Source organism: Lissotriton vulgaris, chromosome 2_1 (assembly GCF_964263255.1).
Source record: "Lissotriton vulgaris chromosome 2_1, aLisVul1.2, whole genome shotgun sequence".
Lineage (NCBI taxonomy): Eukaryota > Metazoa > Chordata > Amphibia > Caudata > Salamandridae > Lissotriton > Lissotriton vulgaris.
In genome coordinates this window covers 1,305,280,669-1,305,307,839 of record NC_141687.1, presented here as the reverse complement: position 1 = coordinate 1,305,307,839, position 27,171 = coordinate 1,305,280,669, and the positions used below count along the sequence as shown (strand labels likewise).

Below are 27,171 nucleotides of genomic sequence, written 5' to 3'. Positions count from 1 at the left end.
ACTCTCCTTGCATGTCATTCTGCTGCATGATAGCAGAGTGTGTATGATTGATATCTATGTCCTTAACTGACCAGTTATCACAAACACGGATGTTTATGGAAATCAAATTTGGATAAGACAAGAGCACTGTGAAGCTCATGACTGGCAATCTTATGGGTTCCCTTGTCTACTTCTTGATTCATTGGTCCATCCAGTTAAAACATCTCAGAATGTCCCCCCAGCTACATACAGGTCAGGTAATTTCACCTTGTGCAAGGAGTCATATTGATTACTCCTAGGAGACGTATATGCTTGTTTGGGTACCTGAAAGAAAGGATATTGAGGCTTGGTACATCACCGATTAAAAGATTGCAATAGAAGTGTCAGTCTGAACCTACACTGTAAAAAAAAAATTTTCAAGTCTAATTTGAGGAGTATTAATTTCATTAACATGTATGGTGTATTAGTCAATTTGTTAATATAATTGCTATTGATTGGATATGTGTAATGTTGGGACACATCCGGATACATTGGTGTGTCAGTTAAATGTCTATTGTGTCATGTATGTGCTGTGTATGATTAATTAATTGAGTATTTACTGAAAAGAATGATAAGTGTGGCAATATGTGATGAAGATTTTTCTTCATAAAAAATGGGAAAAGAAATGGTGGTTACATCAATTTGGTTATGTGATCACAGACTAAAATATCATCGGCGCGTAACAGTCAGTATTGGCAATTGTATTGTTATTTACTTTTAGAAAGTGAATAGTTCTCTGTACCTATACCTCTGTGTACTTTGCAGCTTGCCTCCAATACACATCTGGGCTGGGTGACAGCTACATTTTGTGCGTTCCCTCTAGACATCCACAAACACAAGAAGGTGAGGCTCATTTACATTCTGAGCACTCATCTGCATTCTTATGGGGCCTCCTGGGCAGGGAAGGAGGGAGGAGATTACATTTACACTTCAATAGGTAGTATCCTGTCCACACACAAAGCACTGATCCTCCACCCCCTCCCCTCCCACAGATTGCCTGGCAGAGCAGACTTGGATGAAAGGCATCCTTGTCCAACTCAGAGAGCTGCTTTGAAGTCACCCTTACATCAAAGGCACTTTTTGGTATAAGTACTGGGTCTCTGACCTCCTAAAAGTAGACACTTCTGGATCTTGAACAGAACCTTTGTCTGAAGGACTGCTGTGCTACTCAAAGCACTCAACTGGACTGCTTTTCTGCTTGTTGCCCTGCTGCTCCCTGACTCTGCTCAAGGAGAGCTGCCCTCTGCCTTCTCTCCACGTGCTCTCCAAGGGTTTGCTGGCTTGCCTCCTGTTTTCTGAAGTCTCAGGGACACAAAAGACTTCTTGCAATTCTGCTGGTGCTGCATTCTCTGCCTTTTGTGAACCCTTGCCTGAGGTGCCCTCTCCAATTTTTGGATTTTCCTGTACTTAATTTTGGCGTTGCCTCCTATGTACGCCACCCTTGTACATAGGGGGCAGCATCAAATACAATGGGTGTTGCGGTGGAACGTCCACCACAACACCCACTGCATGCCCCTCTTAATGCTAAACATAGCGTGAAAGGGTGCCTTATGTACAAGGCAGTGTTTAGCCACATTAAGTGGCTTAACCTGCCTTGTACATAAGTCAAGGCCCCTATCGCCACAGGAACGTCACAAAAAATGACGTTCCGGTGGTGATAGGGCTTGTACATATGCTCCCCAATTTCAACCATTTATCATTTGCTCATCACCAAGCAAAAGTGCCTTGATTTGTTTTGATCCTATTCAATTCTTTGTTTCGATCACACGTCAGAATAAAAAAAAAGATGTGCTTCATTTTTGCTTTCCTAACTGCTGATATATTCTGAAATATGTGTACAGTTAATTAACCGGTTTTTAAACGTTGTTCGGTGTTAAAAAAATTATGTCCTTCAGATTCTCCTTTTAAACTCCCTGTACCCAGCAAGATTGTCACATAGTTCATTCTAAAATCTCGTCCCACTTTCCCACCAAGAGAAAAAAAGTAAACGCCACTCCACTTTTTAAAACAATAAGCAGCAATTTTTCTGAAAATAAAGCCTGGACTTTAACCTTTGTCTTTGAAGCACAGGAAATGTGGCAAGATAAATAGGAACTGTAAAGGAATCTTTATTCTTTGCTCTTTCACAACCCAACTGAAATCAGCTTGTGAACCACCTGGGTCACGACCCACAGTTTGGAAAACGCTGCCTAGGTTGCTTTCAGTGCTACTGTTTATCACATGCCTAGCATACAAAGGTTGTTAACATGAATCAGTTTACAGAGGATTTGGAAAAGTATGAATATACAAATAAGTTACTATTAAAGAAGTGGAGGACTTTGTTTATTTAAATTGTGTTCACTTTTAAAGAGAAATAAATGTGGGTGAATTACTTTAACTTTACAAAAATGTGTTACTAGCTATGCTGGACTCTTCAGCATTTTGTAACTTATACAATGAGGCAAATATGACATATATTATTCAAACTTTCATAATCAAAGAGTTAAAAATAACAGTTGCTGGTCAAGGTGTTGCATGCAGTCGTCTATTAAATTTTGTTCTAATTATTAAGAAAAACCCACTGTTAAACACCAGTTCACCCCAAAGACATACACTTGAATGAGAACATTTTATCTCAAGAATACTTTAATTCCTGCCTTTGTATTCACAAGCTTCCATGACATAATATCAACACAAAAATGTAGCAATACATAAATATCGACTTTACATGCGTACAGCATAAAGTTCAAAACATCATGTGCAAAATATTGTGTCCCTAAATGTAATATTACAGACATAATTATATATATTTAAAAGTATTGAAAATATTAATACATTTAACAATACATTTTACAAAATAATTAAAGCTGAAAAAATGCGTGTACAATATATATATATATGTATATATATACATATATGTATATGTATATATATATATATATATATATATAAATATATTACATGCACCTTTTTCAATAATAATATTTAAATCTAAATTAATTAAAGCTAAAAAGGTACATGTGAAAAGTATATACATGCACTTTTTTGCCTTATTTTCTTTTTTTTAATTATCATTTTATGTACGTTTAAATATAAATACTTACCTGTGTAATTTTAACATTTAGGGCATGTGACATACTTTTCATGTAGGATCCTATATATTCCTACACAAAGGGCCTTTTCACGTTTGGTTTTAATTCAATAACCTTCCAATGGTTTAGCAATAATATACTGCACCGTCATTATTCCCAAAGCCTGTCAAATACTTCATTATGACAAGCATCAAATAAGGCGAAGTGTGCATGTGATGTCTGAATGCATTTCAGAGATATATGACTTTGGATAGCGTAGGTAATTTTGAATTGGCATTGTCTTTAGGTTATTACATTATTCTGAGCTTTATTGTGGGGTTTTAGAAGGTACTTTCATACCTTTAGCTTCTACTTTGAATAAGCTGTGGGCACCCTTGAACAAGAACAGCATTGGTGTCATAGGGTGCTTACGAACAGGCAAAACAGTGACTACTAAATTGCTAATTGTATTTTATCTCACACATAGTCATTAAACTGCTGACATACAAAGGCCAAATTGCTAATTAAAAGCATTCAGTACCATAGCTATGGCTCTCAGCGGAAAAAACACGTACTCAACATTCAAGGGTGAAATTTACTTACATTAAAATGTGCTCTTGAAGGTCAACATGCAACACTTACCTTATCATAAAGCTTTGGTTGGTTATAGGTTACGCCTGCAGAATGTACTTTAACGTCTCCATTTGCCAAATTCAGGAACTGAATCAGACATTCGTTGTTAACAGGTTCGGGCACGTTGGTCTCCTAAACAAAGAGACGTATGTGTTTTTTACCAACAGATGGCCAATTAATTTCTTGTTCAACATTTTACAGTAGATATTTTATGCAAGGAAAGCTGTAAAGGCTCAGCACATCCAAAAGGCTCAACCTATACCATTGATTAATGAGCTCTGTCGTGCCTGGTGGGTACAGCTGGAGTAACCAAAGTCTTCATCTAGAGCATCTTTTTGGATTAGCCTTGTAGCAGAGTTTTCTATCGACTTCTAAAATGTTCTCCTAAAGACTGCATTTCGATCAGCATGGAAGATAGTTTCAGCCATTCGTTAATAACCAAATATGTGCACATACATTGATGTCACATGCCAAATACCATTTAAAGCAATTTAGATTATTTTATTTTTGCTAAAAAAAAAATTGGTGGTCCTACAGTGTAGTCACAGTACATCCTCTATGCCTTACTCAGGGAATTTGTTTCCTTACGGCATGGCATATCAAGAACATATTTTGCATGAATAGCAAACTTTATTTTATTTAGGCATTATTCACAGTTATTTTGATTTTGTCACCCTCCGTTTGATGTGCCTGTTCTTGGGAAAGAAACGTCTTAAAGTCTATTATGGAGCATACCTGGGTATTTATTCTCTATGGCTGGATGACTTTGAGCAAATGTTTGCACTCATAGGAAAATTAATCCCCAACCCCACTTTGTGTTTCATGACAATGACGCACCAAATCTGCCTAATCTAAGCCCAGGCATATTTTGCACACCAAAGGATTTCTTGCAGTTGGTATTTTAAGCTAGTTGTTCTGGCAATTTACAGTTCAGCACACTCTTTTTTTTCATCGATTTATCACTGAAAAATCCATTGTTACAGGAAAGTTAGTTGAGTAGTTTTTTTGCCTGAATACTGGAGTGCCGTTCCTTATCACTTAGGAATATAGTCTTGGTTTTTGAACTGGGGATTATGGATAGAGGAAAATGTCTACTGAAAGGTACTAGGATATTTTATGTTGTATGTAAGGATTTTCAATACTGTCATGCGTTTGTGTGTTAGGTTTCGGGAAAGTACACAATTATTGTTCAGACGGCTTGACAGAGCAAGGTGTTAAATATGAGGTGTGAGAAATGGTTTGAGGATTCAGTGAAACACAGGGGCTGCTGGACACCGAGTATCTCAAAAGGGGCATTTTACAACTGATGTCCCCGGGCATGACCTACTCACGGAGCCAAAACTGGGCACCAGCGAAGCACAAAGAGTACTATCCACAGGGTACTGATGCTGATTTTTCCAATGTTAACACAAGGAGGTGGTGTGAGGTTAGAGGCCCATGATAATAAATTAGCACAAAATGAATCAATTTCCAATCAGCCCTCTACCTTTAGCCAAAGAAAATACTTTATTCTGTGGTGTTGTTACAGAATATCATTGTCTAAATATTGTTTCACATTAATGTTGTGTTCTAAATTTCACCCCAATGGAGTTAATAATATGAAATCTACACCAGCTGCAATGATATAATGGAAAGCAATGTTTAGGGCATACTTTTAATGTCATTATGTCTCTATACAATATTCTGACATACAACCTATTCTACTATCAGTGCTACACTTTCTCTGTAACTAGGCAGAAGATGATACATACACATTTTCTATAGGGCAATAAGATGGAAAGGGCTACCAGTACCAAGCCGGGGAGCTCCTCTGCAGTAGTGTTTCCAGATCCCTCGCCTATAGTTTCTTCTTGTGTCTGGATTGCAGCACTGGTGCACTTTGGGAATTGTATTCTGGGCAAACTAACACCCCTTCTGGAAGTTAGAACTCCTCCCTGGGTCACCCTACATTATCAGGGTATTGCACGCCGGTGCGGTCTGCAACTGTAGGTGTCTTTTAATCAGGACTTCTTTTTAATTTAATTTAATTTTAATTTAATAACGATTTCTAAAGCGCCTGGTGACCCAAGGGCATCCCCGCGCTATAAGATTTGTGATCCTGTTGAGGGGGAGGAGAGGGAGGGGAGACAGTCAAGGGGACTTCGCTGGCTGTGTTTGCTGACCATGACAATGATCTCGGATAGCTCCAACACACCAATACTGCACAGGTACACCAGATGCATTCTTCACTTACAAGTGGATCACACTCCGGAATAGAAAACAAAGAAGCTTTGTTGACATGGGGGAACGTTGGTTGCAACCCTTTATCTCCGTAGGTGATGCAGCTGTGCCTGCTAGCCTCCTTAGGTAGTCACTCTGACCTAACACAAAACCCTCCACTGAAACACTCTGAAAGAATCCTTGATAAGGGTTGCTTAGAGAAATTGTTGTGGAAATCTGTTCGGGGACTAAAAAAATCACTGAGAGCCCATGCCTTAGGATCCCCCAGGATTAGGAGTCATAGCAGAAGTCAGGTACGATCAAAGGAATGTCATAGCCCACTTCTCAGGCTCCTGAAATTTCAGTAGCAATGCCACAGTTCAAGTTATGACCCTGGACCCACAGACAAATGCTTGCAAGAACTGTCCCCAGTCCATTGACCATCTGGCGCTAGTCAGTAAGAAATATCTAGAATACTGATCCTATTACAGTAGCCTGATTCACCTTAAAGACATTCAGAAACAGTCTATTCCCTGCCTCCAATCAGCATCTCTTGTCTGAACACTCTCTCCATCTTCCAGTTTGTGAATTTCTCTTGTACAGTAGATCCAACACACACCCACACACCGAAGCTCATACAATAAACCAGTCTATAAGAACACCATATGTGCACACGATTTACACATATATGAGTATATCAAGCATTCATATTTCACTAACTTACACAAGATTGTGAGCTCTTGTAATCACATTGTAAGTTACATAACCATTAGGAATTTCTATTTTTTAGGAGTAAGTCACAAATATCCAAATTGTCCATGACATGTTTTATAATTTATTATTTCCGGAACTATTACAAATATAGGAAACCTCATTGAATTTTGAAGCTGACTCTCAGTGTTTTTTTATCACTACATCTTGGCACACTGAATAAACTCTGTATGTATAACGTAGATTTAATAAACTGAGTTAGATGTGGTTTATTCCTGCAGTCATTATCCCATATTTTTGACCACTCAGATCTTCTGTAGATATCATTGAAAAGCAAACCTTTCTGCAGTTTATTTTATTAATGAAGGCTACGTATTCTTATATTATCGTGAAAAATATGTTTCAGAAAGCTTTGTATAATTGCAAACTTTAATATTCACCTATCCTTACTTTACCATATATTTGTTTTGCTTACCATTACTTTGACTTCAATGACGGCTGCTACTGCAAAAGCCAGTGCTGCAAGTACCATTCCAGCTGCCATTTTTCTAATTGGTCTGTAAAGAGACAGGGCATAGTTTTTATTAAAACATCTTGAGGAACAATTGTCATAGAATGTATATGCAACATCCTTAACTGATTTTATGTGCTCAGCGAATTGACTCACTGCATCTATGGTGCAGAATTCCCAAGCTTGCCCTTTTTTAGAGTGAAATATTAAGTGCAATTAAGGAAATACTAGGCTACTCCATTGAAGGTATAAAAAAGAGGTAAGACCCTGACTTGGCAGTGTCTGATAGAAGAGAAAGTGTGTGGGTGTATATACATACATACATAATCTGGAAATGAACTTGGCCCCTGTATGTAGGATATATTATCCCTGGCAGAGAATAACCAATAACATATAAGAACACACCTGGGCACAGTGAATAGCAATTGGTGCCTCCATAAAAACTCTAGAGCTGAAACATTAATGAAAACAGTGATTGTCGTAACTGATATCAAAATCACATTTGTTTATTTTTCATATAATCTAAAAAAAAATTATCAAATGTTGTCAATGATGCTTTTTGGAAATAAATATACTTGATACATATGATGAATAATTCATCTATAAAACATTATCCAAATCTGCCTTTGTTGTCATACTTTACATTGTATACATATGTAAGAACAGACATAATGGATTGCTAGTAATTCGTTACAGCAGAGGTTACATAATCCATAGTTCAGGATGACAATGATCAAATGGTGTGCAGAGACTGGCGGTATGTTGTTAGACTACGCATGTTTCGGCAAGGCCTTCGTCAGGTCTCCGTCATAGTAATCACTGACAATTGAGCAATACTTGTGAGCTCAGCAAAAAAAGGGGGATGAAACAAGTGATTCACACTGCGGATATGAACAGGAGAGCACCCTTCCTTTCAGATCTATGTATAGTTGTGATTTTAGGGGACCTATTCCGTGCCCTTTATCTTGATAGAGACGCTGTCTCAGAGTGGCCTAGTATATGCAACGGAGGTGATATTCTTTAAAGGGACGATTTACTGGAGCTGGGCCGAGATAATGGTAAGAGCAGCCATACCCTATGTCATGGCTTCTTATCTGATTATCGCCAATGGTCACAATGTGTATGAGGTGTGTCACTGGATTGTATAGCCCATGTAATAATAATCATGTAGCGTGGATTTGTTCGTTGTATAGTCCCTTAACATGTGTAAACGCCACCCTACAGCAGTCTCCTACGAGGAGAGCTGCAGGATGCCATGACTGCTGTAGAGTGGCATTTACCCGTATTAAGTGATGTCATCAGGGATGTCACTTGAGATGCCATCAGTGATGTCCCTGACCATGTCATGAATGACGTAATATGTGACGTCATCAGCAGTGCATTACGGGGGCGCGAGTTATATATTGCTCAACTAACTATAACATCCGTATTTCTTTGGTTTTGTACGAGTGAAGTCCAATTACTATAACGTCCATGCAACCTATGGTTTTTTTCAGTGAATTGTAAAGGTTTTTTCAATGCTACCTTTGTTTTTTTAGTAAATAAATATATATATATATATATATATATATATATATATATATATATATATATATATATATATATATATATATATATATTCAATGAAAAAACCATAGGTTATAGGCCATATATAGTTAGGAATTAGCATTTACAAAACCTTATTTTACTCGCATAAAACCATTGAAATTCCATATATAGTTAGCTAACTATAAGCGCTAACTATATATCGCGCACCCGCAATCCACTGCTGATGATGTCACATATTACATCATTCATGACATGGTCAGTGACATCACTGATGACATCACTGATTACAACATCCAGTGACTGTATGTTTCTGTAAAGTTAAAATATGTTTCACATATTGAAGAATGAGTGGATGTATAAGTGTCTGGATGAAGAATTTAGTAGGTGCATGACTGACTGTATGAGTGAGTGATTAAATGTGTCTCACTGAGTGCATGGGTTAGTGACTAAACTGTCTTAATTCGTGCATCAGTATGTTTGTTGTTGTGTAAACTGCTGCTTGTGTTGATCAGTAGCTATAAGAGTAGCCATATGGGTTATTGATTGGTTGCCCAAATATTTGAATGGGAGGCTGAGTGTGTGTGTGGGTGGCTGGGAGGTGCGTGACTCTGTGCATAGATGTGTAAGCAGTTGATTCACTAGGAGTATGAGTTCAAGAGTGCATGTGGAAACAGCTATATGAGCGGTTGACTGTGCATGGGTGTGTTGGTGAGTGAATGGATTTCTCATTGCTACATGTGCAAGTAAGTACGTATGTAAAACACAATACATGTGAGAGTTGAGATATATAAATAACTGAACATAAGAGCCAGTGAATGTGTGAGTGGCTGTATCGATCACTGTGAGCTTGTATCAGGGATTATATAAGAGAGTAAATATGTGTTATTATATGTTTGAATAAGTAAGATGTGTATAACTGTATAGTTGAGGAAATGGAGGTGTGATTGATTCTTTGCATGACTGACTAGGTGTGTGAGTAAGTCCATGGATGAGTGACAGTCTGTGAGTGTCTGTTTATACTGAGTGTATGTAAGGTTATATTAGAGTCTGAAGAGGTTCATTGTATTATCACATGAGTGATGTGATCAGTGATGACAAATGAGATGTCATCAGTGATGTCATTTGAGTTGTCATCAGTGATGTCATTTGAGATGTCATCATTGATATCATTTGAGTTGTCATCAGTGATGTCATTTGAGATGTCATCAGTGATGTCATCAGTGATGTCACTGACCATGTCATGAATGATGTAATATGTGACATCATCAGCAGTGGATTGCGGGTGCGCGATATATAGTTAGCGCTTATAGTTAGCTAACTATATATGGAATTTCAATGGTTTTATGCGAGTAAAATAAGGTTTTGTAAATGCTAATTCCTAACTATATATGGCCTATAACCTATGGTTTTTTCATTGAATTTTCAAGGTTTTGTAAATGCAAATTCCTAACTATATATCCACTATAACCTATGGTTTTTTCTGTGAATTTCATTGGTTTTTTAATAGCAAATATGAAAAGCTTTAAAATGTCAAGTACGTGATAGATAAAAACATTTTCGTATTTATGCACGCTGATGTGCTTTGAACGCTGCCCCCCCCTCCCCTCTTTTGCCTTTGTTAGTACTCTCTCTTTGCAGATACAGAAGGGTAGTTAACGCAGGCCTTTACCCCCGTTGTAATCCGTCGTACCTCCTTGTCTCTCCATTTGATTGATTGTTGTCCAAGCATTTACTGTTTTAGAATTGGTTCTCTTTGGATCATTCTCTATTTACAAACAAGCACAAAGTCGCAATACTCTGTTTAGTCTTTGCAGATAGTGAAAAATCGTGTAAAAAAATAAAAGTAATCGAGCAAAATCAGTAGGCCACTAATTGGATCTCTTTTTGACCTCGCTAAAATAGAAATATTAGGAACAACCCTTCTTGAGAAATACGAAAATAGTGAGATGAACTGAGCTCCACACCATGAGGGCTGCAAGACAGCTCGGCTCCATCACCCATCCCGCACAAAATAATGACAAACCCTATGCAAATATTAAAAATATAGACAACACACCAGCAAAGAAATAGGGTAAAACATTTTATTAAAAAACTATTTACATAACGTTGGTTTATAAGATGATGTCAGTAGTGGACCGATGTGTGAATAGATCGAAAACAGCACAAGGCTCCAAGATCCGGATAGCAAGCTCCTGGATGTTGGGTGCCATAGTTTAGAGTTCTGAATTTCAGCCTTTTTCAATGCCTGTGCTTTGTTGAATCAAAATGGCGGCTTGACACAAAGCTGACTCAAGCGTTGTTACTGATGCTATGCAGACCAAAACTGGTTTTCAGTTTGTACATTTTTCTAGATTTTTCAATCCAAGTTTGGTTGACTTTGTAGAACGATGGCTTCAGATTTTCAACATACGGTGTGGTGGCGCTGACTGGGAGGGGGCGCTTCGCTCCTGCCCCCTCCCCAAGTAAGATTTTCATACGTGAAAGTACGTTAATGGTTTTGGTCCCCGAGATGCTTCGATGTCACTACCATTCTCAAATAGCATAAGTTCTGGATGTTGGGTGCCATAGTTAAGAGTTCTGAGCAGCGCTTGTAACACTGTCTGAAGCTTATTTCCTCCTACTGCAGCTTCACTATTCTCAAAGTAAGTGAGTGTCGTTTGTGGACCTGACTGCATTAGAAAACAATATGATATGTTACCTTCCTAAACAGCTTGACGGAGGCCCCTGAGGGGCGCTGTGATGGCCATGGACTCGGAGAAGACGCTTGGCTCCGACACCCTCCCCAAGTCTTATAGCACTGGTGTAGCCTGAGATCGCCCCCGACATAGGCGGCCGGCTCCCGGGGTCCGGCGGTACTTTTTGCCTTTTGATGACTCTTCAATTCTGGACCTTGTCCCACAATCCGTTTGACCTGAAGACAAGCTGTAGTGAGGCGCCCCTTTATCGTTTTAGTTGCCATTCCGCCCGCTTTTGCTACACTGTGCCTCTTCCGCCATTCAGCTGTTTTCCGCCCGCTCTTGCGACTACAGCGTCTCGCTCACCATGTAGTTGAGATGCGCCCGCTCTAGCGGTGCAGCGATAGGCGGCTGCCACAGGACTCTCAAAATGGCGGCCGGCTCTTCGGTTTTGGGCCTGGTCCACTAAAATGGCCCTGGGACACCTTGGAACTCGGACGCTTGTCTGCTAGGGCTTGGATCCCATTCTCGAAAAGCGTCCCCTCAGCCGTGAAGATTCTACAAAAGTCATGGGGGCCTCCGACTCCCGCAGGCTTCTGGTGGGGAGCGGCTGCCATGATTGCTCGTGGAATGGCCACGACGGAGCTACGAGATGGTAGTGGTCTCATGCTGACGCCAGCTTTAGTCTGAAACATCCAGAAACACTGTAGACTACCAATTCGATCAGTTCCGGTAGCGCCCCAACATGACCCGGAAGAGAAGAACTTGCCCTCCCCTCTTTGACTGATGGTTCTTGTTGCCTGTCCCCTCTGTTGTCATTTAACAGAACTTTTTGGACTGCTGAAAGGGGTTGTGTTCTGAACGCTGGTTGGTGGAGACATTTAGACTATATTCTTGACCTACGTTGTCGCGTAATGCGTTTTATGACACGCCGCGTTAGCGCACCCGGAAGTGATCCGAGGCGCGGCGCGCAGCGCGTAACGTAAGCATAACAGGTCATGTGACTTGTTAATAAAACTTTTCATTGGTTCATTTTACTTTTGTTAATTTAATGATGAAAAGCTTGGTCATATGACCTAAAAATTACGCTTTTTATTATTTTCGAACAATATTTTTTTTTCAAACATATGTTATAATATTCCAGGCTAATGTACTTTCCCGGAAAATTTACAACTGTCTGGCAAGTAAAATATATTCCTTTTTCGAGAAAAAGGGCGTTTCTTCCTTCCATGACGGAGCCGTTGAGTAAAAGAGATTCGGCCTGCTGTCTTAGTCGCCGATGCGCCTGATTATCAGATTCTTATCGATCACTTTATGTTGCAGACATGAAAAACACAACTGCCCTTGACCATTTATCTTTACTGCGTTCCTACATATTATACCTTTTATCCGTCATGTAATTGGACTGCTTTATTTCACTTGCCTTTTACTGATTCGAAAACAGTCACTAAAAGTAAAAACTTTACAAATGAAAATACTACTACCGTGTTTTGTTTTAAAAACCTTTATTGTGAAAATGTCAGTATACAAATACGGGCCTATAACCACGTGGGCCGGCCACGGAGCAAACTCAAATCGTATATGATGAGGAGACATTTACACTGTAGAAGAACGTAACGAGCGGGCCATTAGGTGACAAGAACAAAGGTGTCTAACAGTTGCGGTATCGGTGGACGTACATTTTGTAATTAAAATACGACAGGGCCACTTACAATAACATTTTCTAGATATACATTTGCGGGCAAAGAGTTACGAGTCCCATTTATACCGGCGCCATTTTGGGCGAGGCCGGGCAGGTCCAAGATATAGTCAAAATTTCTCCACCAACCATCGGCCAGACCAGAACCCCTTTCGGCCCTTTATGTTACAAGATGATGTCTTCCATTCAGAAAATATTGGTGGCAGCATTTTGAAAGGAAACAGAAACAGCCGTTCTCCTAGTGAGTTTCACATTGTTACATTTAGGAAGAATGTTGAAGAGTAGTATGTGGAAAATCTGAAGCCATTTTTCTACAAACTCTCAATCAGACTTGGATGGAAAAAAAAACCTGAAGAATGTACAAACTGAAAACCAATTTTTGTCTGTATAGCACCAACAGTAACGCTTGAGTCAGCTTTGTGTCAAGCCGCCATTTTCATTCAATCAATAGCGTCCCCCTGCACACATTCAGGGACCTGGTCGTGTCTTCAGATGAAACGCATTGTAGGAAAAGAAGCAGAAAGGAAAAGGAAAAAAGTTCCGCCGGACCTAGTGAAGCTGCAGCAGGTGCAAATAAGCTTCAGACAGTCTTACAAGCACTGCTCAGAACTCTCAACTGAGGCACTCAACATCCAGGACTTGCCATTCGGATCTTGGCGCCTTGTATTTTTGTTTTGTTTTTGATGGAAGGGAAAGAACAAAAAACAGACATTGAAAAAGGCTCAACAGTGCAGGGCGCCTTGTGCTGGTTCCGACCTATTCACACATCGGTCCGCTACTGACATCACCTCATAAACCAACGGGGCACCCCACGCCGACTTTCGGCGCAGCATTGTAGGATGGACACACCAGTGCGGCAATTTGATGGACACCACCTCGGTGCCATCCAGATCTCGGCGCGTTCATTCATTCAATAGCGTCCCCCTGCACACATTCAGGGACCTGGTCGTGTCTTCAGAAGAAACGCATTGTAGGAAAAGAAGCAGAAAGGAAAAGGCAACAAGTTCCGCCGGACCTAGTGAAGCTGCAGCAGGTGCAAATAAGCTTCAGACAGTTCTACAAGCACTGCTCAGAAATCTCAACTGAGGCACTCAACATCCAGGACTTGCCATTCGGATCTTGGCGCCTTGTGCTGGTTCCGACCTATTCACACATCAGTCCACTACTGACATCACCTCATAAGCCAACGGGGCACCCCACGCCGACTTCCGGCGCAGCATTGTAGGATGGCCACACCAGTGCAGCCACTTGCTGGACACCACCTCGGTGCCATCCGGATCTCAGCGCGTTCGAGTCACTGTGCCGGAAGAGTGACCGGAACTCAGCTGAACACGCCGTCTTTCGGCGCAGCATTGTAGGATGGCCACACCAGTACGGCAATTTGCTGGACACCACCTCGGCGCCATCCGGATCTCGGCGCGTTCGAGTCACTGTACCGCAACAGTGACCGCAATTCAGCTGGACACGCCGTCTTTCGGCGCAGCATTGTAGGATGGCCACACCAGTGCGGCAATTTGCTGGACACCACCTCGGTGCCATCCGGATCTCGGCGCGTTGTGCTGCCTTCGGCCTATTCGCACATCGGTCCGCTACTGACGCCGCCTCACGTGCCAACGGATTTTCTACGCTTTTTGTAGCCCTATGTCGCATAACAGGTCATGTGACTTGTTTATAAAACTTTTCATTGGTTCATTTTACTTTTGGTTTCCTAAAGATGGAAGGCTTGGTCATATGACCTAAAAATAACACTTTTCATTGGTTTAGAACATTTTTTTTTCCCAAACGATGAAAACCCCACCTTGTTTCTGGATCATTCAGACTGAAGCTGGCGTCAGCATGAGAGCACCACCATCTCGTGGCTCCGTCGTGGTCATTCCGCGAGCAATCATGGCAGCCGCTCCCCACCGAAAGCCTGCGGGAGTTGGGAGCCCCCAAGACTTTTATACAATCTTCACGGCTGAGGGGACGCTTTTCGAGAATGGAGCCCAAGCCCTAGCAGGCAAGCATCCGACTTCCAAGGTGTCCCAGGGCCATTTCAGTGGACCAGGCCCAAAACCGAAGAGCCGTCCGCCATTTTAAGAGTCATGTGGCAGCCGCCTATCGCTGCACCGCAAGAGTGGGAACAACTCAACTACATGGTGAGCGAGACGCTGTAGTCGCAAGAGCGGGCGGTAAACAGCTGAATGGCCGCCACCTGGGGAGGCCCGTTCACGCCGCCTCCTCCCCCCCCCCCCGGGCCGCCGCACGCCAATTTTTGGAGCAGCATTGTAGGATACCAAAACCAGTGCGGCAGTTTACTGGACATCACCTGGGTGCCTGTCGTACATGTTGTGTCAGCCATGTGACACTGGACACAGACCGCTACTGACGAGGCCTCCCCCCGCACCACCCGGGACGCCCCACGCTGTTTTTCTGTGCTGCATTGTAGGATCCCTAAACCAGTGCGGCACCCAGGCGACATCACCTGGGTGCCGTCCAGAACTCTGCACGTTGTGCTGCCTTGGGACTATTCGCACAACAGACCGCTACTGACGAGGCCTCCCCCCGCCCCACCCGGGACGCCCCACGCCAATTTTCGGAGCAGCATTGTAGGATCCCTAAACCAGTGCGGCACCCAGGCGACATCACCTGGGTGCCGTCCAGAACTCTGCACGTTGTGCTGCCTTGGGACTATTCGCACAAAAGACAGCTTCTAACCATTGTTGCTTTTTGTGTTAATAAATGTTTAAATGTTTTTAGTTTTTGTTCTGTTCATTATCGTTAAAAGTTAATAAAGTTTTATAACCTTACTTTGTTGGAGTGTTATCTATTTTTTGAAAAACGGGTGAATGGGGCCTTGAATCGGGTTATTGTCATGTGTGGGCTTTGGAAGTGTGCTGCTGCAGGATCGGACATTTCAAACTCAAATGCACGTTCTTTTTCTTACCTTTCCGAAGCATGGAGCGCAATAGCAAGCAGAGAAAGGGTGATGCACGTGTTGAACACTACCTGACCTGGCAAGTTGCTGGCAGTGCCCCCCCGCCCGCTCCTGAAAGAGGGCACACACACACCGCCGCCCCGAGTACTTCAGAAATCTTTAAAAGACCATGCGCTTGTTCATGAGGCTTAAATGGTTTATCACCTCTTCTAGAACCCCTACATCGACCCTCTGACGTTTCATGGAAAAATTACCATGTAACACAATACCAAGCCCTATCAGCTGAAACCCCCAAGGAATCGTGGGGCATATTAGCAAGGGGGTTTATCTCCGCTTTTTTGGCTTTAAAAACCATGAAAGCGGAGATAAAATTATTTCCCTATTATCAAGCTGTCGCTAACACCAGTTAGTGACACCTAAAAGGAGATAGCGACCATCTTGGGCCCGGCTTTGCATGTCAGTGATACTTATCACTAATGACATGCAAAGTGGCGTGCCAAGATGTTAGCGACTGGAAACAGTCCCTAACATCGCTACCTTCTATTACCAACTTTTGGAGATATTCGCACTAAGCGCGAATATCTCCAAAAGCTAACACCTGCCCTGAGCAGGTTTTAGCCATGTTATCCAATGGGAGGTGGATAACATGGCTAAGAGCATTAGGTCGATAATACATGAATATCGCTGACTTTTCTGCGATAATAGCAAGGTTTATCTGCGATAAAAATCGCCGATGTGCGGCGATAATTTTTGTCTCTAAACAAGTTATAGACAAAAATTATCGCTAGTTGTTAGTAATATGCCCCCGGGTTTTTGCTTGCAGAAATCGGGAGGCGGGAGACTAGCACTGAAATCAGTACTCACACGCCTGAATCAGGAGGATTGGCATGTCTGAATTCTCTACAGCTGGGGCCATAAACTACATCCGCAGGGGTAGGTGATAGCCTGGGACCAGCCTGGCATCTAAAATGGCTGCCGTGCACGACAAAATTGTGGCATTCGAAAAAAGGCAAGATGGCGCAGCCGCTGGAAGAGATATATCAACATATATCAGCCTCCTCAGCCACCCTCAGGAAACATAGGGGATTAGGATATGTCTCCCGCACCCCCTTATACCTAGTACTTTAATTAACGAAGCACAAAATGGCGAATTCCCGTTTCGCTACCAGTTTGCGGCCCAGTTCGCGGCCCGTGAAGCGCTTCTACCGTGAAAAATCATTTTTTTTTTATTTTCCCCACGGGACCCTTTAATAACCCCAACAACATTCCTAGGGGGTCAAGAGGGGGATACCTTGCCCCCTTTCATTAAATTCCCCCTTAGTTTTTCACCTTTTCTTCTCTCTCGATCCTACCGAGAGACAAGATGGCGGCCGCTCCGGACTGTCACGCAGCAAAAAAAAAAAAAAAAGCTCACGCACAGCCGCTGGAAGAGATGTATCAACATATATCAGCCTCCTCACCCACCCTCAGGAAACATAGGGGATTAGGATACGTCTCCCGTACCCACTTATAACTAGTAATTTAATTTACGAAGCACAAAATGGCGAATTCCCGTTTCGCTACCAGTTTGCGGCCCAGTTCGCGGCCCGTGAAGCGCTTCTACCGTGAAAAATCATTTTTTTTTTCTTTTCCCCACGGGTCCCTTTAATAACCCCAACAACATTCCTAGGGGGTCAAGAGGGGGATACCTTGCCCCCTTTCATTAAATTCACCCTTCGTTTTTCACCTCTTCTTCTCTCTCGATCCTACCGAGAGACAAGATGGCGGCCACTCCGGACTGTTTAGAATGTTGACAGACACCGGAGAGCCAATCAGCTTTCTGCGCGCAAAGTTCCGATAAGCGAAAAGTAAGCGGACCGGATCGCTGCCCAGAGCGCTGTTACAGATATATATCTTGATTTAAACGTTAATTTCTCAAAAACTACTGGAGCACATATATTGAGACCTAGCAAAGGCACATCGGGCTAACAGTCCCTACAATTTTGCCAAGTTTCGTGCAAATCCATTCAGCCGTTCGAGCTAAAAGTGAGTCCAACCGCCCTATGGAAAACTCAATGCAAAAAACGCGTTTGGGACCCCCCTTTTTTCTCAGCCCCCCCTTGACGAAACCCCACCAAATTTTCAGGAGCTGCTCAGAAACAAAATGTGCCATTTTCCTGAAAATTTCAGCCGATTCCATCCACAAACGCCAAAGTTATTAGACATAGAATTTTCAAAAGTCCCATAGGGAATTTATCCTAACTATATATACCTACTGGCGAACGCCAGTAGGTAATATATATATATATATATATATATATATATATATATATATATATATATATATATATATATATATTACCTACTGGCGGTTGCCAGTAGGTAGTTATAGTTAGGATTTTTTTCAATGTTAAATCTCAAAATTCTATTTGGAATAACTTTGGCACCGGTTGACGAATCTGCCTGAAAATTTCCTGAAAATGGCCTCGTCGAGCTCCGGTCCTTCCCTGAAAGTTGGGGGGGATACGTCAAGTGGGGGCCGAGATAAAAGGGGGGTCCCAAAACGCGTTTTCCCCATGTTAATTTCCATAGGGCGGTCGATTTCACTTTTAGCCCGAACGGCTGAATGGATTTACACCAAACTTGGCAAAATTGTAGGGACTGGTAGCCCGATGTGCCTTTGCTATGTCTCGAAATATGTGCTCCAGTGGATTTTGAGTAATTTAGGTTCCCAAAAATATATATATCTATAGGCGCTCTCCGGTGCGCGCACCGGAGAGCGCTCCAGGCGCGACACGCGACTTGCACGCAGAAAGCTGATTGGCTCTTGGGTGTCTGTAAACATTCTAAACAGTCTGGAGCAGCCGCCATCTTGTGTCTCGTTAAAATCGAGACACAAGGGGTTTGAAAAAAAAGGGGCAAATGACCATAAGGGGGCAGAGTAGACCCCCTCTGACCCCCTAGGTTTGATGTGGAAGCTAAAATAGGGTCCTGCGGGGCATTAAAATGTTTTTTTGTTTTTTTTCGATTTGCGCGGGGGAAGCGCCTGGTACGCACTCCGGGAAGCGCATCGGGGAGCGAAGCACGGGGAAAATCCAGGACCATATTTATGAAGGCCTTGCGCTGCCAGTTTTGCGCCGCCTGTGCGTCACTTTTTGTGACGCACCAGCGGTGTAAAAAATGCGCCTTGTTACGCTTAATTTAAAAAGTGACGCATCTATCTAGATGCGTCACTTTTTAAATATAGCACAACGAGGCACATTTTTTTACACTGCTGGTGCGATGCGTCACTTTTCTGTGCGCACTCCTTATGACATTCCAGATGTGTCATATTTAATGTATGACGAATCATGTTGCAAGGAGTTACAGATACGTCAGTATTTCTGACATATCTGTAAACATAAAAGTGACGCGAGGCAGGCGCAAGATTTTGACGCAACAGCATCCTAAAAGTGACGCAGTGAAATCTCATAGATTTCAGTACGTCGTTATTACCAAGCTTTTTGCGGGGGAATGCCCCCTCTGCATACATTATACCTGACGCAGATATAATGTGGCGCAGAGTTTTAAAAAGTGACCCATGTACCTAGATGCGTCACTTTTTAAAAATAGCGCAACGAGGTGCATTTTTTTACACCGCTGGTGCGATGCGTCACTTTTCTGTGCGCACTCCTTACGACATTCTAGATGTTACATATTTAATGTAAGACGAATCATGTCGCAAGGAGTTACAGATACGTCAGTATTTTTGAACTAAAAGTAAACATAAAAGTGACGCATTGCTGGAGTGCGTCACAAAAGTGACGCAACTCCAGTAATGCGTCCTTTCACAAGGGGAAAGCACCATCGCACCAGCGGTGTAAAAAAATGCGCCTCATTGCGCTATATTTAAAAAGTGACGCATCTAGGTAGATTATCTACGTCTATGAGATTTCACTGCGTCACTTTTAGGATGCTGTTGCGTCAAAATCTTGCGCCTGCTTCACAGCAGGTGTTAGACTGACGCAAGACCTTTCACATGGTGCTTTTTCCATGTGAAAGGACACATTACTGGAGTTGTGTCACTTTTGTGACGCACTCCAGCAATGCGTTACTTTTGTGTTTACAGATACGTCAGAAATACTGACATATCTGTAACTCCTTGCGACATGATTCCTCATACATTAAATATGACATATCTGGAATGTCATAAGGAGTGCGCACAGAAAAGTGACGCATCGCACCAGTGGTGTAAAAAAATGCGCCTCGTTGCGCTATATTTAAAAAGTAGATGGGTCACTTTTTAAAATCCTGCGCCACATTATATCTGCGTCAGGTATAATGCATGCAGAGGGGGTGTTCCCCCGGAAAAAGCTTTGTAATAGCGACGCAGTGAAATCTTTGAGATTTCACTGCGTCACTTTTAGGATGCTGTTGCGTCAAAATCTTGCGCCTGCTTCACAGCAGACCTTTCACATGGTGCTTTTTCCATGTGAAAGGACACATTACTGGAGTTGCGTCACTTTTGTGACGCACTCCAGCAATGCGTTACTTTTGTGTTTACAGATACGTCAGAAATACTGACATATCTGTAACTCCTTGCGAATTGATTAGTCATAAATTAAATATGACATATCTGGAATGTCATAAGGAGTGCGCCTAGAAAAGTGACGCATCGCTGTTTTCACGTAGCGATGCGTCACTTTTCAGAAATGAGGCCTCCAGTTTATTCACTGTGTCACCTCTACGACCCTTTCTTGCGTCAATACGTCCCTTTTGCATACATTACACCTGACATAGGAATAATGTGGCACAGGGGTTTACAAAGTGACGTATTTACCGCAAAAAGCTTTGTAATAGCGACGCAGTGAAATCTTTGAGATTTCACTGCGTCACTTTTAGGATGCTGTTGCGTCAAAATCTTGCGCCTGCTTCACAGCAGATCTTTCACATAGTGCTTTTTCCATGTGAAAGGACACATTACTGGAGTTGTGTCACTTTTGTGACGCACTCCAGCAATGCGTTACTTTTGTGTTTACAGATACGTCAGAAATACTGACATATCTGTAACTCCTTGCGAATTGATTAGTCATAAATTAAATATGACATATCTGGAATGTCATAAGGAGTGCGTCCAGATAAGTGACGCATCGCTGTTTTCACGTAGCGATGCGTCACTTTTCAGAAATGAGGCCTCCAGTTTATTCACTGTGTCACCTCTACGACCCTTTCTTGCGTCAATACGTCCCTTTTGCATACATTACACCTGACGTAGGAATAATGTGGCACAGAGGTTTACAAAGTGATGTATTTACCAAGAAACACCACTTTGTAAATATGAATAAATAAGGTGCATTTTTTATTGGAATGTTGTGTCACAAAAAGTGATGCTTTGGTGGCGTTAAAGTGACGCATGGCTTCATAAATGAGGCCTTCTACCTTCAACTCCAGCAATGCATCTTTTCTTACCCTTCCACACCCCTCCTTTTCAACATTTTCTTTGAATATCAACATTCCCCATATTCACTCTTCTTCTCATAACTTTCTTTTCTAACACTCACCTTCTTTCAGTCCTCCTACTTCACTTCTTTTTTCCTCTCATACCTTTCTGTTCTTTCTTACTCATTCTCCTTTCAATTATCAATGTACTATATTTCACTTACTCTTCATTTTTTTAAGAATATAGCTCTTTGATGAGAATTGGAGGTAGTTCTGAAAAGAACTTTTGGTTTTCTTCTTATAACTGAACAGGAACAAAAACAGGGAATGGAAACTGCTCAACAGGAGCAAAAAGAACAAAAAAAATTAGGGGTGGAAAGGGCAGCGATGGTTTTCTAATGCTCGAACCATGAGCTGGACACTTTGTTCTCCAAAGGTAAGCAGTTGATTGCAATATCTGCATCTGAGGACACCATGGTTAAAAGCAGGTTGAATGTTTGGCACCTGCTCCTGCGATTGCCCTCTCCCAGAAGAAGTTGCTCCTCCGGTTGATGTAGAGGCCCTATCACTGGGAACCTCTTGTGCCAGAGCCCTGACACTTTCCCGGGCATAATTCTGGGGGTGCCTCCTCTCCACATGCCGGATCATCGTGAAGTTCCCAAATGAGTATTTTTTTGGGGGGTCACCCCGTGACAGGACCTGTTTGCAGATCCTGCACTCCACTTTTGGAGCATTCACCTTCTTCTGGTCAGCTGGAATCTTTAAAAATTTCCATATAAAATGTTCCTTCACCTTTGGGGTAGGAGGCTCTTCATTGATGAAATCAGGTTCATCCTCACTGCTGGATTCTCTGGCAGCCATGGTAAATCAAGAAAGATCCAGGAGCAAAAAACAGGTCTTTCAGTCACAAAAGTGAAAGAAGAAGTGAAGGAAATGGGTGGGGATTTCATTCTTTGTAAAAAAAACTGTTAGCAACCAATGAAAAATGTTATTTTAGGGTCACATGACCTGACGCGTTTACGCTGCGCGCTCCGGAGCACTTCCGGGTGCGTTTACGCAGTGCGATCGTAGGCGCTTCCGGGGCGCAAACATGGCGCGATCGTAGGCGCTTCTGGGTGCGTTTACGCGGCGCGAACGTAGGCGCTTCCGAGGGCACTTACGTTGCGCGCCGAAGTGACGTCATCAAACTTTTACAGAAATGCATAATCATTTTCCTTATAAAAAAAAACTGATTTTATTTGTATGGTATGAAATGTTTTGCATTATTATTAACTTTTTATTCATATTTTTTTTCACGAACAACAGTAGCGCTTTGGGTGCGCTTTCAGGTGAGCTCACCGGAAAGCTTACCGGAGAGCTTAGCTGAAAGCTTCCCGGAGCGCGCACCCAGAGCGCAAAAGAAAAAAATTATATAAAAAAAAAAATGAATACTTACAAAAAAACAGCAAATTGTAAAAAAAAAAAGGTTAGAAACTCGATATAGAAAGGAATTAGCATTTAAAAAACCTATGAAATTCACTGGAAAAACCATAGCTTTCACACCAGTTATAGTTAGGAATTAGCATTTAAAAAACCTATCAAATTCACTGAAAAAACCATAGGTTTCACACCAGTTATAGTTAGCTGGAAATTTTACTGACATAAAACCATTGAAATTCCCACGTTATAGTTAGTTGGACTCACTATAACTTGCACGTGTAATGCACTGCTGATGACATCACATATTACATCACTCATGACATGGTCAGTGACATTACTCATGACATCACTGATGACAGAGAGACTGACCTACTTTCACTCGCTAATATATGTATTCACTAAGATACACTTAATAAGGCAGATATCCAATCATTTTTTTTTTTTTAAATCCATTAAGACAATAATTTAAACAAATATTCTTCCATCGACCTTAACATACATATATAAAACATATTTATTTATCTGAAAGACACACATTCACTGGATGGTGTCATCAGTGCATTACACGTGCGAGTTATAGTGAGTCCAACTAACTATAACGTGGGAATTTCAATGGTTTTATGTCAGTAAAATTTCCAGCTAACTATAACTGGTGTGAAACCTATGTTTTTTTCAGTGAATATATATATATATATATATATATATATACATATATATAGTCACCTGGTTGTGGTGTGTTGCCCTCAAGCTTCCAGAAATCCGACAGTGCTTGTGTTTCAGCGCTACTCCTTGCGCTGATTTTAAATTCACCACAAAAAGGCTTTCTTCAGATAAAGAACACCACAAGTCCATACCAAAGCAGTCAGCATCGTGACCTTGTTGTGGCAATGCATTACTGCAGCTCCTCTGCTTTGGAGTGTTTTGGAGTGAATAAAGCTTTGCTATTGACTATACTGGAGTGCTGTGGCATTGTTTTTCTGAAGAAAGCTGTTTTGTGGGGAATATGTAATATACAAACACACACACACACATATATATATATGCACATATATATATTTATATATATATATATATGCACATTTATATATATATATATATCGATATATATATACACACACATATATGTATGCATGTATATATGTATGTATATACTTTGTTACTGAAAATCAAAAGGTTGTAGGGACATAATAGTTAAGCACAGACTTTACACGCAAAAACATAGAAATTCAGAAGCTATTGCACTGCTTATGACCTCACATATTACATCACACATCTCATGGTCAGTGACATCACTGATGACATCTCAAATGACATCACTGATGACATCATCCACCGAACCCACTCACTTCCCCACACTTCTTCTTAGTGATTTTGAACATTTGAATACTTGTAGCAATTTCAAGGTAGAACCATGAACTCTGTTCTCACTAGGTAAGGCCATGAAAGGAACCACTTGTCACAGTCACTACAGATTGCGCTGCAATGGATGAACAAACATTCACCTCCACAAAGCATTTCAGATCTCTTTCAATGTGGAATTCCCAACAAAACACACTTGTTTTGTCTTTGTCAAGCCCAGGAAGTCAGGATCATTGGTCTTTTGCAGAAGTGGAGCTTCAGTTTGGACACCTGCTTGTTTATATATGCAAGTGCTTCTCATTGAGGTATAATTTTTGTGAAATGAGCATTAGGGCTACCCTGCCCTGCCAAAACTTAATGGGGAGGGGAGGGAGATTTAGGCAGTAGGACCCCATCCACCATGGCCCAAGCAAAATTCACTGGGGGAGGAGCTAGCGTGGACCCCTTCCTGGGCTAATTTTGTCCCCAAGAACGTAAACCCTGGGGGCCTGACTGAAATTCACTGGGGAAGTGGGGCCATGCTGCCCCTACACAAGCTGGTTTTGGAACCGGGGATACCATGCCCCTGGGCCTGACCACTTCCCCTGAGTTTCCTAGAGCCCTGTCAAGGGCATCCAGTGACCACTGTTGGGGACCGTAGGGGGAGCCTCAATCCTCCACAGTCCTTGCGGCTCCCCACCTCCAGCAGGTGGTCGCATTGCTTTGATGTGTAGGGAACAGCCAAAAATGCTGCTCCCCGTGTGTGGGAGCAAATCTTTCCTCTGTTTCCCTGCACGCATGACAGCAGGCAGGAAAACAGATAAAAACTGCGCTCCCAGCAAGTGGGAGCAGTTTGACTACTTCTGCTTGCAGGGACCAGCATTAGTGTCTGCTCTCACTTGGTGGGAACTGTCAAAGCACCCACAAAGTGAGAGTTAACTGCTATGTCCTGGGGATGGGTACCCCAGGGCATAGGAGGAGCTGGTCCTGGGGGGTGTATGTCCCCTGGACCATAAATGGCTCCAGGAGGGGGGCTGCGAGGCCCCCTCCTTTAATTAGCACAACTGGTCCCGGGGAGGAGGTGGTCCCCGGGGTCATATATGGCCCAGAAAAGAGCTACCAGCCCCCCTCCCAGTTTTAAATATGCATTTGGCCTCGGGGAGGTGGTGAAATCCTGGGGGTCTTTCTTTAACCTTTTTTTGACCTATTTTTTGGGACTCTACTGAGTTGGAGTCCCAAGATGGCAGCCAACACTTTCCAGGTGAACTAATGGTAGCAAATCAGATCTCTGCATGAGATCAGGAGGATTCACAGAGGAGTCGCGTCCGTATAGGGACACATTTGGTTTGCTATAAATATCTTATAAATTCCTGAATGGATTTATGCCAAATAACAAAAAAAAGTCCACTTTCTCGACCAAGAGCCACCTTTCTGTAAAGTTTGATGTAATTCCGCCTGCTGATGCAGGCTGTAGTTGTGTTCTAAATCTGTATGGGGTTTAACAGGGGAAATGCACTTTTTTTTAACCATCCCTCTTTTTCACGGCCCTCGCTTGATGGATCAACCCAAAACTTTCCATGCACAACTAGAATCACCCGTGCATTTTTTTAGAACATTTAAGGAAGATTTAACTGGCACCAAAGATATAGGCAAGTCAAAAAAAACTTTCCCTATGGAAACTAGGTCTTATATATATATATATATATATATATATATATATATATATATATATATATATATATATATATATATATTTATTTACTAAAAAAACAAAGGTAGCATTGAAAAAACCTTTACAATTCACTGAAAAAAACCATAGGTTGCATGGACGTTATAGTAATTGGACTTCACTCGTACAAAACCAAAGAAATACGGATGTTATAGTTAGTTGAGCAATATATAACTCGCGCCCCCGTAATGCACTGCTGATGACGTCACATATTACGTCATTCATGACATGGTCAGGGACATCACTGATGGCATCTCAAGTGACATCCCTGATGACATCACTTAATACGGGTAAATGCCACTCTACAGCAGTCATGGCATCCTGCAGCTCTCCTCGTAGGAGACTGCTGTAGGGTGGCGTTTACACATGTTAAGGGACTATACAACGAACAAATCCACGCTACATGATTATTATTACATGGGCTATACAATCCAGTGACACACCTCATACACATTGTGACCATTGGCGATAATCAGATAAGAAGCCATGACATAGGGTATGGCTGCTCTTACCATTATCTCGGCCCAGCTCCAGTAAATCGTCCCTTTAAAGAATATCACCTCCGTTGCATATCATTTTGGCCCACACCCTGTTCATAGACTCTGGGCGCTGAGGAAGGCTAGACAATGCCGAAATGCATACGCCACTGAGAGTCACAGCTTCAATAAAGGTGTTTCCTGTCTCCCCCCTACTTGGCCTCTGCTTCTTTGTCCAAAGGAGTGTTCTGCATGTTTTACACGATTGCCAGTATCGCGTTACAGGGGCCCCCGCATTTGAAGTTTGCCTGGACTTTACTGGTAACCGCTTCGGCGCTGCATCCCTTCAGGTTACTGAAATTTGCCAGGCTCACCCCCGGAGTATGACGCCTGGATTCTGGCGGTGTTGGAGGCACTTGTGCACCACGACGGGCGAGCTGGATTCCCGGACGAGCCCCCGTCATTTTTCCTGTCATTCCTTCGGAGGTTGTGCGGGTCAGGGGACCGGAGGAGACACCTTGCAAGGAGCAATTTACAGGACACTAGTGGATGCTAAGATGATAGCCTCCGCCGCAACAAGCACCTAAAAAACTCCCCCGCATCACTCACCTTCATGAAGCGCTGCATTCTGGGACCTGTAGTTTCGCTGCAGCTACCCAGCTTCAGGTGCAGTAGATTGAACACTCAGGAGGTGGGATTAGTGGCAAACCTATCCGTGTGCAGCAGGACTGTGTATAAAACTTTCATTTTGGCCCACACCCTGTTCATAGACTCTGGGCGCTGAGGAAGGCTAGACAATGCCGAAATGCATACGCTACTGAGAGTCACAGCTTCAATAAAGGTGTTTCCTG

At 42.3% G+C, this 27,171-nt stretch overlaps 1 protein-coding gene across 1 annotated transcript in view; it reads right to left on the bottom strand.

The window, feature by feature from the left end:
* Window positions 1-27,171, bottom strand: part of SLC15A2 (solute carrier family 15 member 2) — a 483,947-nt gene that overhangs the window by 138,787 nt on the left and 317,989 nt on the right. The window contains exons 15-16 of the mRNA XM_086957069.1: window positions 7,087-7,168; window positions 3,711-3,833 (exon numbers count right to left, since the gene is read on the bottom strand). Coding sequence (XP_086813195.1) covers window positions 3,711-3,833; window positions 7,087-7,168 — 205 coding nt within the window. The remainder of the gene's footprint in view (window positions 1-3,710; window positions 3,834-7,086; window positions 7,169-27,171) is intronic.